Source organism: Zonotrichia albicollis, chromosome W (assembly GCF_047830755.1).
Source record: "Zonotrichia albicollis isolate bZonAlb1 chromosome W, bZonAlb1.hap1, whole genome shotgun sequence".
In the NCBI taxonomy this organism is placed as follows: Eukaryota; Metazoa; Chordata; class Aves; order Passeriformes; family Passerellidae; genus Zonotrichia; species Zonotrichia albicollis.
In genome coordinates, this window is record NC_133859.1 from 20,118,547 (window position 1) to 20,135,296 (window position 16,750).

Consider the following 16,750-nt stretch of genomic DNA (forward strand, 5'->3'; position numbering starts at 1 on the left):
ACCATGGTGAAGCAGGCTGTCCCCCTGCAGCCCATGGGGATTCTGGGGATGCAGAGATCCACTCAGAGCCTGGGGGAGAGGTGCCCAGGCCAGAGTGGGAGGATGCCTAGAGTAGGCTGTGGTCCAGTGGGAGACCCAGTGGAGTGAGAGGGGGAGCCCCTGCTTCCAAGTTGGAGCAGCCTGTCTTTGAAGGGCTGCACCCCGTGGAAGAGAGATCCATGCTGACACAGTTTTGGGAGGACTGTTTGTCCTTGGAGGGACTAATGTTGCAGCAGGTGCAGTAGGACTGCTGCTTGTGAGAGTGGACTCATGTTGAAGAAGTTTGTGGAGAACTGTCTCACATGGGAGAGACCCCACAGCATAGCAGGAGAAGGACTCCATTCCCCAAGGAGTGGAAGAAAACCTTGGGTGATGAACTGACCCAACCCCATACTCCTTGTCTCCTTGCACTGTCGGTAGGAAGGGGGGTTGGGGGAAGAAAAGGTGTTCTTAAGGGCTTATTTTACTTCTCAGTATTCTCCTCTGATTTTGTTAGTAATAAATTCACTTTGCGCCTCCAAGCCGAGCCTGTTTTGCCCTTGGGGTGTTTTCTCTCAGTCCTTATCTCAACTCATGAACCCTTCATTTATTTTTTTTTTTCTCTCCTCTGCCCAGCTGTGGCAGGGGAGGCTGAGTGAGTGCCTTTCTTAGGTGCCTGGCATTTGGCCAGTGTCAAACCACAACAGTGATCTTCAGTGCGAATCCCTCTGAAGAACAAACTGCAGTTCTTCAAGGACTGCTCCTGCATGGGTCCTCCACAGACTACAGTTCCTGCTAGAAAACCTGCTCCTGCATGGTCTACACTCCATGGGCCACAGTTCCTGATAGGACCCTGCTGTATCATTGGCTCACCATGGGCTGCACCTTCCCTCATGGCATATCATTCTCCTCTGGCATGGGATCCTTCATAGGCTGCAGGGGTTTAGCTTGCCTCACCATGGTCTTCACCACAGGCTGCAGGGGAATCTCTGCTCCGGCACCTGAAGCACCTCCTCTCCCTCCTTCTTCACTGACCTTGATGTCTGCAGGGTTGTTTTTTCTCACATTTTTTCTTACTTTTCTCTCTCACAACTACTATGCAGTGTCTTTTACCCTTTCTTAAATATATTATCACAGAAACGCCACCAGCTTCACCGATTGGCACAGCCTTGGCCAGTGGTGGGGTCCATTTTGGAGCCCACTGAAACTGTCTCTGAGCATGGAGGCAGCTCTTGATTTCTTTTCATAGAAGGCATTCCTGCAGCCCCTCCACTAGAAAAATCTTGCCACATGAACTGAATACAGGTATAAACCAAGAACTAATTATATTTTTCAGCTATGCTGTGTATTCCATATTTCCTGATCCCTTAAGTAGTTTCTTAAACTAGCAAGGATTACTGTTTAAAGATATCATATTAAGTGCTTATTATGTTTTTTTCTCTTCAGTGCAGACTATCCTGATCTCCGCAAACATAACAACTGCATGGCTGAATGCCTCACACCAGCAATTTATGCCAGGCTAAGGGACAAGATGACTCCCAATGGCTACACCCTAGACCAGTGTATCCAAACCGGGGTTGACAATCCTGGCCATCCTTTCATTAAAACTGTGGGTATGGTTGCAGGTGATGAAGAATCCTATGAGGTAAAGTATTTTCACAATTCTATTATATTTTTTTCAGTTTGTATGGTATATTTCATAAGACCTCATTATATGAACACATATTCTTAGTCAAATAGGGACTTCTAAGAAAAATTGTGACCCAGGGAATATATATGGGGTAGATCATGTACATTTTCCTTACTCTTAATGAGGATTTGAATGCTATTCTACATTAGGAAAAGCAGTGAATATGAGGCATTGCTAAAGGAGCCCTCTATACTGCAGTCAAAGTCAATAAAATGTGGTTGTTTGGGAGCAATCCTCTATTTGCCTCCAACAACTGCTCTCTTTCCTAATAGTAAACATAGTTTATGGAAAAACAGCAGGAGATACCAAAATAAAGGTAATATATAAATTACACTGTAAAAAAAAAACTGTGTCAGAACTGAAAAAAAATGGCTTCTGTGAAGTGCTGGGCATCTTTAAGCCGTAACTAGTGGACCCTGACAAAAGCCAAAGACAGTATTAGTATATAAAAAAGAAGAAAATTCTTGTTTTTATTGACCTATGTGATCTGCTTCCTTCAGTCTACCATACAATAGTATATTATTATATAATCTCTTAAGAGTATCCCAAATGCTAGGCTGCTCAACATGGAAGAAGACATCTGGTATTCTGGGACTACCAGCTTCTGTGATTTGTTTTACTTATTTAGACATAGTGGCTGCCTTGAAAAGCTCTGCTAGAGTTATTGCTGCACAACAGAATGAAGGTGTGATTGTGATGTGTTGACATACATGTGCTAAATGGTTCTAAGTAGCACCAGTAGTCAATGGCAGTGAAGACAGATATTCTCATATGACCTAAGAACAGGGCAGAAGCTGCCTGGATACTGAACATGTATTTTAGTTGCTAATAAATCCTGAAATTTAATCTGGTTGCCATCACATATGGTACCTATCTGGGGTAATTAGAATAAGCCTGCAACTAAAGTAAGGTGCAATTTTTGTTGTGAAGGTGAGCAACCACTATAGAACACTGTTAAGGTCAAAATGACTGAAATCCACCACCAATAATCTCCCAATTTATTATTAGGAGACAGAGGGTGAAATTTCATGTTCTGCTTCTGTAATGTACAGGAGAAACTCAGAGCAATTGCAAATCTCATGGCAAACTACTGGCAGTTACCATCTGCTACATAAGCAATAGATCTATTGAAAATAGATTTTGAGAGGGAATTTTTTCGGATGCGTTTTCAAAGATACAACCCACATATGACCCTTCCCTTTATATTTACCCCAGTCAGCACTTGCTGACATCCATGGCTATCAGCCAGGAGCCTGTACCAGGGATTTCCCTTGGGACTGAAGTTAGTGCAATAAAGTGTTTCTATGATAGTGAAGACTTTTTGTAGATTCTCTTGACTCCATAGGTATTTGCTGAGATTTTTGACCCTGTCATTAAAGTGAGACATAATGGCTATGATCCATGCACAATGAAGCATCACACAGACCTGGATGCATCCAAGGTAGGATTTAAATAAAATAATGAGGAAATCAAAATTCAATGCTGCTGCTTACAATGATGATATTGTATGTAATAGTACATTTTTCCCCCAGTCAAACTCCAATGAAATTGAGGAAACTGGCTAAAGAAACTGGAATGACACAAATTACTGAAATGGCACATCCCAAAGGGAGTATGTCTGAATGAAGTGAGCTCCATTTCTGTCCTTTCTTATTGCAAGCCTGTTAGTTTACAGCTTAGATTTCCTGGGGTTTTCAGCATCTGACAAGCTAGCATCTACATGGCCTTTCTTTCTCTTCCTTATTATTTTCTTCTAATTCCCTCTCTTTACTGGACCACTTTTACCTGACTGCTGCATTCAATTACACCCTGACATTATGCAGAAGTGTCAGAGGTACAAGACTGTGCAAAAGGAGCAAGCTAGGAGCCAAGAGTGATAGCAAGACAGGCAAAACAGCGGATCCACCAAAGGCACATTTCCACAGTACCCAAGCAAGTAGAGAACAGGTGAACAGGACTAGTTACAGTAAACAGGTTTGATGCCTAGAGAGGCTGACCTAGAACAGACACTAGACAAAGTTAAAAGAATAAAGTAGGTATTTATTAAAAGGCCTTAAAGGATACACCTTGGGCAGTACAAGAGCCTGGCCAGGGCTACACCCAAGATGGACGACAGTCATGAGTTTTCACACTTTTCTAAGTTTTGGTCTATTTACGTATTGGGGTTAATTGTCCAATTACAGCTTCAGGTTATGAAGTCCCATCCTCCTGGTTGCTTTCTTCAATTTGCCATTGTTTATGCTTTTGCACCCGAGGCTGTCCCTGGTTCTCAAGCTGGAAAAGGATTGTTTTGTTTAACTATCCCGTGGAGAGAACTTACTAGCATTTAATATGAAGTTCAGAGTAACACACTAAGGCAGTATAGAATCTGAAAAATATGAAAGCTAAAACTTAAGGCATCAGGTTCAGCCAACAGGCCAGTGATTGACAGAAAACCCCATAGTGACAAGGCAAGTCTGAGGACTGGTCAGCGAGACAGGGTCAGGATAAACAAGGTACAAGACCAGGCACAGGCATACTTACAAAGTAGCTCAGACAAGGACTGAAAGGAGCCTTAAATTCAATGCAGCTCAAATCAAGGTGTAAAGACTGCAGATGAAACTCCTCAGAAATCTTTTTCAGACAGCTAGTTTCAAAGTTGTTGGATCCATGGTTACACAACTGTGCAATATCAGAGCTGGATAAAACCCAGTGGAGAGAGGGTGAAAGAGGTTTGAAGAGATCCTTGGTGCACTCATGGACCTAACAGCAAACTAGTTGCATTCCTTCCTTGTTCTTAACAGAGATATTGATCCCAGCTGGTACAAAACATTTGGGGCTTTGCCTAATGGCACTGTGAGCCTGTTCATGAGCTAAAGTTAACCATGTATTTAAGGATCAGAGTGAAAACATTCCCCTTCTTCTGCACACACAGAGTCAAGTCTTAGCCATTGCTTAGTATTTCCTTCATAGTTCAATAATGGCATTGATTAGTGTCATCTTAGACTTTCTTCTTTCAGAAGAACTTCCACATCTGTCTGCATTTTCATGTTCATATCCATGTTTCCAAAAGCCATTCAGATCTTTTCATATTCCATGCTGGAGCTAAGAAAAATCAGCTGATTACTTTGTCACATTCAGTCAGCAAAAGAACTTTGAAGTTTCTTAAAAAACCCTTATTATTTGAAACAGAAGGGTTCCTAATGTTCTGTGATATCTAGAAGAGGTCATGATTCCTGGGCAGAAAGGTGACCCATTTTTTATGATGGGATTTTTAAATGGTGATGTACAAAATGAGTGACTGTATGTAAATTAAAAAACATTTTTACTTCAGATCACCCATGGTCAATTTGATGAGAGATATGTCCTCTCATCACGAGTACGTACTGGTCGTAGCATTCGGGGTCTCAGCCTTCCTCCAGCTTGTACCAGGGCAGAGAGAAGAGAAGTGGAAAATGTTGTAGTCACTGCTCTAGCTGGGCTGAAAGGAGACCTTTCTGGAAAGTACTATAGCTTGACAAATATGTCTGAGAAGGATCAGCAGCAGCTTATTGATGTAAGTATAACTCCATGTTACATGTCTGGCTTTTGCACGTGTCCTCCTTTACTAAATGAGATATCTTTCATGTCTATTTCTTCTTGTGTATAGGGGTAACTGAATCAACCAGCACAGGTTGGTTCTCTGGTTCAGTGGCAGTGTCTGTCACAGGGGTTGGAGTAAGTGCAGGACCTGTCACTGGGGCTCAAGTAGCCACAATGTCTATCATTGGGGTTGTAGAAGCCTCAGTGCCTGTCATTTTGTCATCAGATCCAGAGATGTCTTCCCCCTGAGGGTACTGAGTAGTGTAGAACAGGGTTCTGTAGGCATTAGCCAGGCCCCAACAGGTTGCAGTGATTTGTATCTCTCTGGAATTGCCAGGGTGACAGCATACTTCTTCCTAATATTTACTAGTTTTTCAGGATTCTACACATTTTCAGGGGTTCCAAAATGTTGAAGGTGGTCACTGTCCTGGGTACTTGCCCATATTTTCCCACACCCTGCCGTTAAAAACTATCCATCCTTGAGATAGATGCCTGGGTGATGTTCTTAAATAACTGTTTAACCTTAAACAAGACCTGAACCATATTCAGCAACATGCTGGCTCCTAGCACAAGAATCAGGTTGGTTTCAAGGCTGTGCAAAGGGTATTCAAAATCTTTAAAGTTCTCAAATGCTACTGTAATCAGAGGAAGGAGGGAAGGAAATCTCCCCCATAGGTTGGCTCTCCGGGAGAGAAAATGAAAGATGTAATTATTGATAGTTCCCAGTAGATAGCTGTTTTGATGGTGGGCAGGGTCAGTACCAAAGACAGACACCAACTTAAGGATTAGTGTAATTTACTATAATACAAAACTGCAAAGAATTACAAAAGGGTAAGCTAAGCAATCCATCTAATCATTGCTACAAAAGAATGCCTATAGTGATTAAGAAAGATACATCACCAGTTACCACAATACTTTACCACTTCATCCAGATCTGCACAAAAGCTGGAGGAAGACACTGTCACAGCAAAGGACTGGAGGACCATTCCTGGTAACTGGGAAATCCTACAGGTGCACCCACCTACAGGAAAAGAGGCTTCCAACTTCACTGTGAGAGTAGCCCAGCTTTTATGTTGTTGAATAAACAAGCTACTATTATTTCTAGAATGGAAATATCTGGTTTCATTCTCCTATTGGGTTTCTCCCAAAGCCTGGCCAGGCCTCAAGGAGGAACCAAGGGAGTTGTCTTTGTTCCTACACCTGCAGACAAGGCCAGATATGGTCTTGTCTAGTTTCTCAATATGGACACATGAATACATGTTTTGCCAATGAACAGATGCATATATCATATTGCTAACAATACTATTTTAATGAGTGGATACATATAATATTTGGTTGAAAGGTTTATCTAGAGGTCAACTTTGACCCAGACAAGTCTGTCGTGGTTTAACCCCAGCTGGCAAGTAAGTACTGTGCAGCCACTCCTCAGCTGCTCCAACTCCCCTCAGTTTATATAACGAGCATGATATTCTATGGTATGGAATATCCCTTTGGCTAGTTCAGGTCAGCTGTCTGGGTCATGCTCCCCCCTAGCTTTTTGTGCACCTCCTCATTGGCAGACCATGGGAAACTGAGAAGTCCTTGAATTAGAGTAAGCACTGCTGAGCAACAACCAAAACATGAGTGTGTTATCAACATTATTCTCATACTTTAAGTCAGGAAAGAATCAGGTTCACAAGCCATGCTATTTCATTTAATTGTATTGACTACCTTAATATTAAATGGATAAGACAGGGTTATACTGCTTCCCTTAATAAACTTCAATTTATTTTGTATCTTTCTCTTTCTCTGTTTTTATTTCTCTTCCTGGTCCTGTTTTTGTGTCCAGGACCATTTTCTCTTTGATAAGCCAGTGTCTCCTTTGCTAACATGTGCTGGGATGGCACGTGACTGGCCAGATGCCAGAGGAATCTGGTATGTTGTGTGATATGTAGAAGCTTGTGTCATGTTTTAAAAAATGTATTACAAGTCTCCTTGCTTCTCCTAACCCCACAGTCACTCTGCACTGGTACTCATAGCATGTTCAGTTTGTTTTTAAATATTTTTGTAGTGTTTCAAAAGATTAATTGAAGAAAAAAACCCCTTTATAGTTTTATAGGCAAAGACACACAAATGATGCAAGGATTGTTGAAGTGTTAAAAACCATAGAAGAGCTTGATAACAGTCACAAAGGAATTAGGGCTTCTCCCACAATAAAGGTGGAAGGATCAATACCCCAGCTGAAGTGCATCTACACCAATTCCTGCAGCATGGGCAGCAAACAGGAGGAGCTGGAAGTCATTGCACAGATGAAAAGCTATGATATAATTGCAGTCATGAAAACATGGTGGGATGACTCAGAACTGGAGTGCTTCAATGGATGGCTATAAACTCTTCAGAAGGGATACGCAAGGAAGGAGAGGCCATGGGGTAGCCATGTATGTTAGGGAGTGTTTTGACTGTTTAGAGCTTGCCAATGGTGATGAAAGGGTTGCATGTTTATAAGCAAGAACCAGTGAAAAGGCTTACAAGGCAGATATCCTTGTGGTCTTCATTTAACCAGGATAAAAAGGCAGATGAACTATCCTATGAGCATCTGGGAGTAGTCTCACATTCACTAGCCCTTTTTCTCTTGGAGACTTCAGCTTACCACTTGTCTGCTGGAAATACAATACAGCAGAGAGGAAACAGTCTAGAAGGTACTGGAATGTGCAGAAGAAAACTTCCTGACACAGCTGGAGAATGAGCCAATTAGGGAAGACATGCTTGCTGGACTTTTTGTTTGTGAAAAGAGAAAGAACTGTGGATGATACGATGTTTGGGGGCCATTTTGAGCACACCGATCATGAAAGGATAAGGGTTTTCAATTCTTGGAGGAGTAAGAAATATGGTTACCAGAACTGCTACCTTGGACTTCTGGAAGGCAGACTTTGGCCTGTTTTAGGGCCTGGTTGAGAGAGTGCCTTGTGAGGCAGTCCTGAAGGGCAAAAGAGTCCAGGAAGCACAGCTAGAAGTTAATATGGCAACTTCCATAAAAGGCAATAAAAATAGTTGTATAAATACATTAACAACACAAGGAGGACTAAAGAGACTCTTCATCCGTTATTGGATGGGAGGGGGAAACATGGTGACAAAGGATGAGGAAAGGCTGAGGTACTTAATTCCTTCATTACCTCAATCTTTAATAGTAAAATCAATTGTTCTCAGTGCACCCAGCCCTCTGAGCTGGAAGACAGGGAGCAGAATGAAGCCCCATTATCCAAGGGGAAATGGTCAGTGACCTGCAACACTACTTAGAAATACAAAACTCAATGGGGCCCAAAGGGATTCTTCCAAGAGTACTGAGGGAGTGGACACTCACCAAACTGCTTTCAATTATTTACCAGCAGTCCTGTCTAACTGAGGAGGTCTCAGTTGACTGGAAGTTACCAAATGTGAAGTCCATCTACAAGAAGGGCCAGAAGGATGATCTGAGGAACTACAGGCCTGTCAGCATGACCTTGGTGTGCAGGAAGATTATGGAGCAGATCATCATGAGTGCCATCAAATGGCATGTACAGGACAAGCAGGGGATCAGACCCAGCCAGCATGGGCTTAGGAAAGGCAGGTCCTGCTTGACTAACCTGGTCTCCTTCTAAGACAATGTCATCCACTTAGTAGATGAGGGAAAGGCTGCAGGTGTTATTTAGCTGGGCTTCAGTAAAGCCTTTGACACAGTTTCACACAGCATTCTCCTGGAGAAACTAGCTGCTCATGGCTTGAAAGGGTGTACTCTCACTCTCTACTGGGTAAAAAACTGACTGAATGGCTGGGTCCAAAGAGGTGTGGTGAATGGAGTTAAAACTAACAAGTGATGTTTCTCAGGGCTCACTATTGGGTTCAATTCTGTTTAATATCTTTATTGATGATTTGGATGAGGGCATCGAGTGAACCATCAATATATTTGCAGATGACACCAAGTTAGGTAGGAGTGTTTATCTGCTTGAGGGCAGGAAGGCTTTGTAGAGAGATCTGGACAGACTAGATAGATGGGCTGAGGCCAATTGCATGAGGTTCAACCAGGGTAAATGCCAGGTCCTGCACTTGGGTCACAACTACCCCATGCAATGCCACAGGCTTGGGGAAGAGTGTCTAGAAAGCTGCTCAGTAGAAAAGGACTTGGGGGTGTTGGTCAATAGCCATATGAATGAGCCTGAAGTGTGCCCAGGTGGCCAAGAAGACCAATGGCACGCTGGCTTGTATCAGAAATAGTGTGGCCAGCAGGGCGAGGGAAGTGATTGTCCTGTACTTGGCAATGGTGGGGCCACACCTCAAATACTGTGTTCACTTTTGGGCCCCTCACTACAAGAAAGATGTATTGGTTCTGGAGTGTGTCCAGAGAAGGGCAACAAAGCTGGTGAAAGGCCTAGACCACAAGTCAGATGAGAAGTGGCTGAGGGAACCAGATTTGTTCAATCTGGAGAAAAGGAGACTGAGGGGAGACCTTCTCACTTTCTACAACTACCTGAGGTGGGGGGTCAGCCTCTTCTCCTGGGTAAGAAGCAATAGGATAAGAAGAAATGGCCTCAAGTTGCACCAGGGGAGGTTTAGATTTGATATTAGGAGAAATTTCTTAACCAAAAGGGTTGTGAAGCATTGGAACAGACTGCCCAAGGAAGTGATAGAGACACCATCCCTGGAGGTATTTAAAAGACATGTAGATGTGGCACTTAAGGACATTGTTTAGTGGTGGACGTTACAGTGTTAGGTTAATGGTTGGACTTGATGATCTTAAGTGTCTTTTCCAACCTAAATAATCCCATTATTCTATGATTCTACATTAACTATCATTAATAACAGCAACACAATGTAGCACCATAAACAAGGGTCCTTCTATGGGTTTTTTAATATGTTTTTTCTATTTCAACATAAAAAATTGATTTTAGAAAGAGTCTGTGAATCACCATGAAATTATTTCCACAGGCTTTTGTCAGGTTTTACAGTGCATGCTCCCTGACATAGTCGGTTTAACTTATCAGAATAATACTGGATAGGCTTCTGAACATGATGCAGTATTGCCATAGAACAGATTTTTTTTTTTTTTTCTGTGTTGTGGTATCACTCAGCATTCCTTAATGCAATGGGAAGATTCATTTAATTAAAGAAGCTGAGTCAGGAAAACATCAGTCTCTGGAAAATCCTACCCTGAATATTTGTACATGACTGAAAATTAAATAACTGGACCTCTCTGTAATTATAGTGTGTAATTATAATGTCAGGCCACAGGATGCTTGCACCTATTCAGTTTTGCATTGTCAACGTGTGAAAAACAAGCTGCAGTAAAAGGCAGGTGGCAAGTTAGGCTCTCAGTGAAGTTGCAAATTTCACATGTTTCAAGCTTGGTCATATTCTACTGTTTCTATGTACAAATCTTATCAATCACTTTCTACATTCTGTAGAAAAATTGTTGCAAAAGATAGAAAAAATTGGGAAAAGCAAGGAAAATTGACCTCAAGTTTGATCTAGCACTTTAGAAACCTAGTCATGACTAATCTCTCTGGAACAAGAATAGATAACTTCTCTGTAGGCATTATCTTAATTGCCAAGCCAGCATCTTTAATGCAGTGTCCAGAAGTAACATGTAGCTGTTTTCCTCAGACATATAATTTGACTGATGTGGCAATTCATTGTTATAAAGTGATATGAAAGGCACTGAGATTTGATTTAGAAGACAATACAATTAGGTATGGTCATGTGGCTGTGCCCTCAGGTTTTTTTCTAACTGCACAATTTTCTAACAACAGTAAAAACCATCCCCAGGGACTGAAGATACAGAATTTGGCTTCTCCCTTTACCTGTTCCCTTAGCAGCTGTACATCCCAACTGTGTTAATGTTTGAAGACATGTTCTTCATAGCTCAGCTTCAGGGCAGCATGATGTAATCAGAGAAAACTGCTCTTCTCACTGTGACTTGAGAAACCTGCATGATTCCATTGGCATGGGGGAATTAAGATGTGAATGTAGCTTAACTGCATCCTTAACTGTGCAGAGCAACGTTATTTTGTAGTGCTTAACCTCTTCACAGTCCTGAAAGACTGTAATGAAACTAAGGATACTGAGAGTTATTTTTCAGGGCCTATCTTGTGTTTAAAGCTGTTTTTTTTCTCTCAACCAGGCATAACAATGACAAGACATTTCTTGTCTGGATTAATGAAGAGGACCACACCAGGGTGATCTCCATGGAAAAGGGTGGCAACATGAAGCGGGTGTTTGAAAGATTTTGTCACGGTTTAAAAGAGGTAGTAACTCAATGAATTTAGTATACCTGTTTGTTTATTGTTGGGCTGTTGTCAGCATTACTTAGCATGATTAACACTGAACTGACATCTCCAGAAGCAACAAAATAAAGTAACACCAGTTCAAGTAGCAACCCACATTAATAGCAGTTAAAGAAGGAAATAAATTGTTAGCTGAGTTGTAGAAAAAAATAGGTAAAATGTAATTTTAGCTTTTGCATTACAATCTTTAGCACTGAATGACTAAAGAAATGTTTTTTCTTTTTCCTTGGAACAATTGCTTTATTTGCCTCACTCTGGAAAAGCAGCTTTCACTCCAGCTTCTCTGGATTTCTAGACTCCCCTTTCTCAGGAAATCCCCAACTGCTGTATAGCTTATACAATTGTACATTCCCACATTGCTTCAAAGCCACCAGCACAGGCCTTCACCTAAGAAAAACCCCAAAAAAATACCACATGGCAAAGTAGGGAAAGCAGGGAACTATAATGTTTCTACATGTATATTAGCCAGAAAAGGAAAGTCAAAGAAGGTGTACCCCTCCTGATAAACAGTGCTGGTTAACTGGTAACAATGGATGAGAAGGCTGAGGTACTCAGCAATTTTTTTCCTCAGTCTTCAATGGCAACCTCTCTTCCCACACTTCTCCTGTGGCTATACAGCAGGATGGGGACTGGGGAGCAAAGTGCTTCCCACTGTAAGTAAAGATCAGGTTCATGACCACCTGAGGAACCTGAATGTATAAAAGTCTATGGAACCCAATGAGATGCAACCCAGTGTCCTGGAGGAATTGGCTGATGTAGTTGCCAAGCCACTCTGCACGATATTTGAAAAGTCTTGGCAGTCAGGTGAAGTCCCAGGTGACTGGAAAATTGAAAACATTGTCCCCATCTTTAAAAAGGGTAGAAAGCAGGACCCTGGGAACTACTGACCTGTCAGCCTCACCTCTGTGCTTGGGAATATCATAGAACAGATCCTCCTAGAAGCTATGTTAGGGCACACGGAGGACAGAGAGGTGGTTCAAGGGAGCCAGTACTACTGTACCAAGGACACATCCTGCCTGACCCACCTAGTGGCCTTCTATGATGGAGTGACTACATCAGTGGACTAAGAAAGAGCTACAGATATCATTTATCTGGGCTTTTGTAAAGCCTTTGACGTGGTCCTGCCCAACATCCTTCTCTCTGAACTGGAGAGAGATGAATTTGATGAGTGGACTGTTAGATATATAAGAAATTATTGGACAGTCACATTCAGAGGGTAGTGGTCAGTGACTCAGAGTCCCAATGGACATCAGTGGTGAGTGGTGTCCCTCAGGAGTCTGTATTGGGGCCAGTGTTATTCAATGTCTTCATCAAGAACATAGACAAAGGGATTGAATGCACCCTCAGCAAGTTTGCAGATGACACCAAGCTGAGCGGTGCAGCTGACATGCCTGAAGGACAGGATGCCATCCAGAGGGACCTGGACAAGCTCAAGAAGTAGGACCATGGGAATTTCATGAGGTTTAATAAAACCAAGTGCAAGGTTCTGTACCTGAGTAGGGGCAGCCTCTGGTATCAATACAGGCTGGGGGATGAACACATCAAAAGCAGCTCTGCTGAGAAGGCCATGGAGGTGCTGGTGGATGAGAGGCTGGACATGAGCTGGCAATGTGTGCTTGCAGTCCAGAAAGCCAATTGTATCCTGAGCTGCATCAAAAGAAATGTGGCCAGCAGGTCAAGGGAGGTGATGCTGCCCTTCTACTATGCTAATGTGAAACTCCACCTGGAGTGCTGCATCCAGCTCTGGGGTCCCCAGCACAGGAAGGACATTGACCTGTTGGAGCGAATTCAGAGGAGGTCACCAAGATTATTAGAGACGTGGAACACCTCCACTATGAGAAAAGGCTGAAAGAATTTGGTTTGTTCAACCTGGAAAAGAGGCAGCTATGGGGTTTACCTAATTGTGGCCTTCCGGTACCTAAAGGGAGCCTACGAGAAAAATTGAGAGAGACTGTTTATAAGAGCATGTAGTGATAGGACAAGGGGGAATGGGTTTAAATTGAAAGAGAGTAGGTTTAGATTAGATATTAAGAAGAAATTCTTTACTGTGAGGGTGGTAAGGCACTGGCACAGGTTTCCCGGAGAACTTGTGGATGCCCCATCCTTGGAAGTGTTCAAGGCCAAGTTGGATGGGCCTCTGAGCAACCTGGTCTAGTGAAAGGTATCCCTGCCCATGGCAGGGGGTTGGAACTAGATGATCTTTAAGGTCCTTTCTAACCCAAGCCATTATATGGTTCTATGATTATCTGATTGAGGAAATGGTCCCTGAAGGTGAGTTCAGAGCATCTCTAAGAAATTTTGAGTATGTGGTGAGTTTGGAAACATGGAAAAACAAAAGTGCCTAGCGCATGCGTCATTGGCATCTGGGTGGTTCACTAGGATCTGGTATGCTTTTTAGGCATATCCATGAGACTGAATGATGTACAGGATTGGGGTCTAAGTGACAGCTTGTGGATGTTGTTTCCATGTTTTCCTCTGCTACTGTGCTTATCTCTTGTTCAAGAGAAGTGGACCTCTGGACATTGACATATGGTTAGATAGCTTTGGAAACTGTGACCAGAGCAAGTGTATGAGGCAGGAAATCAGATCTAGTTTCTTAAAAGCAATTTCTGCGTCCTCACACAATATTTAAATGTCAGGAGAGTCCATTATTTTGTATTCTTCTGCAGAATGGAAATATTTGCCTATATTGCAGAGGACTTGTGAACTTGAACTGGCATAGGTATCTGATTATCTTCTGACAGTGGTTTTACTGAACTGAAATTGTATTTGGGTCACAGAATTAAGTCTCAGAAGTGTATTTGAGTAGACAGAATAGTGGCTTATTCAAAGGTCAATAGACCTTTATGATATTTCTGAGGATAATGATTTCAGTCTCCTTTGTAACTGGGTTTTAGAATTACTAATAAAAATCATTATAGAGGACCTATGTAGTCTTTTCATAGTGGAAGCAGGGCTATGAATTTTAGGCATTGAAAAATCAAGTGTCCTTCACCTAGCATCATGTAATCACCTAGAAAATTATATAAAACTAGGCTTTGGCTCCTTTTGTTTGTTCCACAGTATTTGAGATGTTTGGACTTGTGCTTTGCAACCTTGCTCTAAAAACACCTAGGCCAGAAAATCATTTATACTATAGGTAAAAAATTATTATGTGACCATATAGTTTCATGGGCTAAGGCCATGTGATAAAAGTGCTAAAGAGCTTTCAAGTCAAGGGCGGTTAGAAAATGATGAAGAAATTTTTGTAATATTCACTGGTAAACTTGATGCCTGATGAATACAAAGGCTCATACTAGAGCCAAACCAGACTTTACTTGAGTATATCTATATGCACCTCCATCGGTAAATTGTGAAGTTAATCATCAACACAAAGTGAAAAGAATTTAATCTATAAATAACTCGGAAGATGAAATAGATGTATGCATTTCTTTCTTTTTCCTCTTTTTTTTTTTTTGCCTTCATAGGTTGAAAGACTAATTAAAGAACGAGGCTGGGAGTTCATGTGGAATGAACGTCTTGGATATGTTCTGACTTGTCCTTCGAACCTAGGAACTGGTTTACGTGCTGGAGTCCATGTAAAGCTGCCAAAGCTTAGCAAGGTACATAAATTGTTTAAAAGGCCAGTGATATAAATCAGGTCTTCATGTGATCTATAAATAAACAAATAAAAAATGAAATTTTACAGCAATTGGATGTTTGCAAGATGTGCAGCAGCTAGGTCCCAGGCATAATGCATGACTGAGCATACTTGTATTATGAAAATTATTATATTTGTTATGGAAATTAATCTACTCAGCAGACAAACACAGGCCAGAATCCAAAGACAGAGGAAATTGTCTCTGCCTGTCATTCTGGAGATGGTATTAGATCATGGATAATAACAATAAGCAAGGCAAAAGACAATATGCACAAACCTGTTTCTTCTGTTAGGATCCCAGGTTTCCAAAAATCCTGGATAACTTGAGGCTACAGAAGCGTGGCACTGGTGGAGTGGACACAGCAGCTGTAGCAGACGTGTATGATATCTCCAACCTGGACCGCATGGGTCGATCAGAGGTAACTTGTTTGTTTTATTCCTTCCTTTAAACTCAGATCTGCACTAAGACTCTTTCCCTCCATCTGAGTTCACTAAGAATTCAGTCATTTTTTGGAGTTATGGCAGTTTTTTCTCCTTGTGAATTTAATCAAATGAAACAGCTTACACAACAAAAAATTACTACAGTGCATGCAATGTTTGCCAAATATGACAAGTTCCTGAGCGAGTTCCATAAATGTGACTGGTTTACATCATGTGCTGAAGCATTTTGTTGAAAGCATGCAGGTACTAGAAAGATTTGGTTGTGGTAACAGAATTCCCTTGGGACAATGTTTCTCAGCATCACAGCATGAACTTTTATACCCGAATACCTCCTGGACTACACAGCTATGAGATAGGTATACAGGTTGTCTCTCCAGTGCTGGGCATGAGCTATGTATCTAAGAATCATAGGATCATAGAATGGTTTGGGTTGGAAGGGACTTTAAAGATCATCTAGTTCCAACCCCTCTGCCATTAGATGGGATGTCACCAACTAGGACAGGTTGCCCAGGGCCCCATCAAGCTTGGCCTTGAACACTTCCAAGGATGGGGCATCCACAACTTCTCTGGGCAACCTGTGCCAGTGCCTAACCATCCTTGCAGTAAAGAATTTCTTCTTCCTAATATTTAATCTACACCTACTCTCTTTCAATTTAAACCCATTCCCCCTTGTCCTATCACTACACACCCTTGTAAAAAGTCCCTCTCCATTTTTCTGAATGAGGTTCACTGAACTTGTACACTGGGAACAGAGCTGCATACTGTACATTGGACAGGTATCTGCTGTGTCCAGTGCAAAATGCTGAGGAAAGAAGCAGGATTTTAGGACTAACCTACACAGGGAATCAAGCACTGACATTAAGAGTGGATTAACATGATGTTTTCCTTTTAGGATTCAGTCATGCACTTTCACTGTATTGTTTGACTGGGATGGCATTAATTTTCCCCTGTGCAGCCCCCCTAGTACTGTGCTTTGCATTGGTAGCCAGAAAGGTGTTGATAACACACCAGTGTTTTGGCTACTGTTGAGCAGCGCTGGTGCAGCATCAGTGCTGTCTCCAACATTATGACCCCCTTACCAGTGGGCTGAGTGTGGGCAAGATC

At 42.0% G+C, this 16,750-nt stretch overlaps 1 protein-coding gene across 3 annotated transcripts in view; it reads left to right on the forward strand.

Annotated features, from left to right (window-relative positions):
- Positions 1-16,750, forward strand: part of LOC141726838 (creatine kinase S-type, mitochondrial) — a 40,672-nt gene that overhangs the window by 22,057 nt on the left and 1,865 nt on the right. For 2 of the 3 annotated variants that reach the window (XM_074531942.1, XM_074531943.1), the window contains exons 3-9: positions 1,465-1,663; positions 3,054-3,149; positions 5,022-5,243; positions 7,098-7,183; positions 11,403-11,526; positions 15,033-15,167; positions 15,499-15,624. In XM_074531942.1, coding sequence (XP_074388043.1) covers positions 1,465-1,663; positions 3,054-3,149; positions 5,022-5,243; positions 7,098-7,183; positions 11,403-11,526; positions 15,033-15,167; positions 15,499-15,624 — 988 coding nt within the window. The remainder of the gene's footprint in view (positions 1-1,464; positions 1,664-3,053; positions 3,150-5,021; positions 5,244-7,097; positions 7,184-11,402; positions 11,527-15,032; positions 15,168-15,498; positions 15,625-16,750) is intronic. The other variant, XM_074531945.1, reaches the window with a different exon arrangement.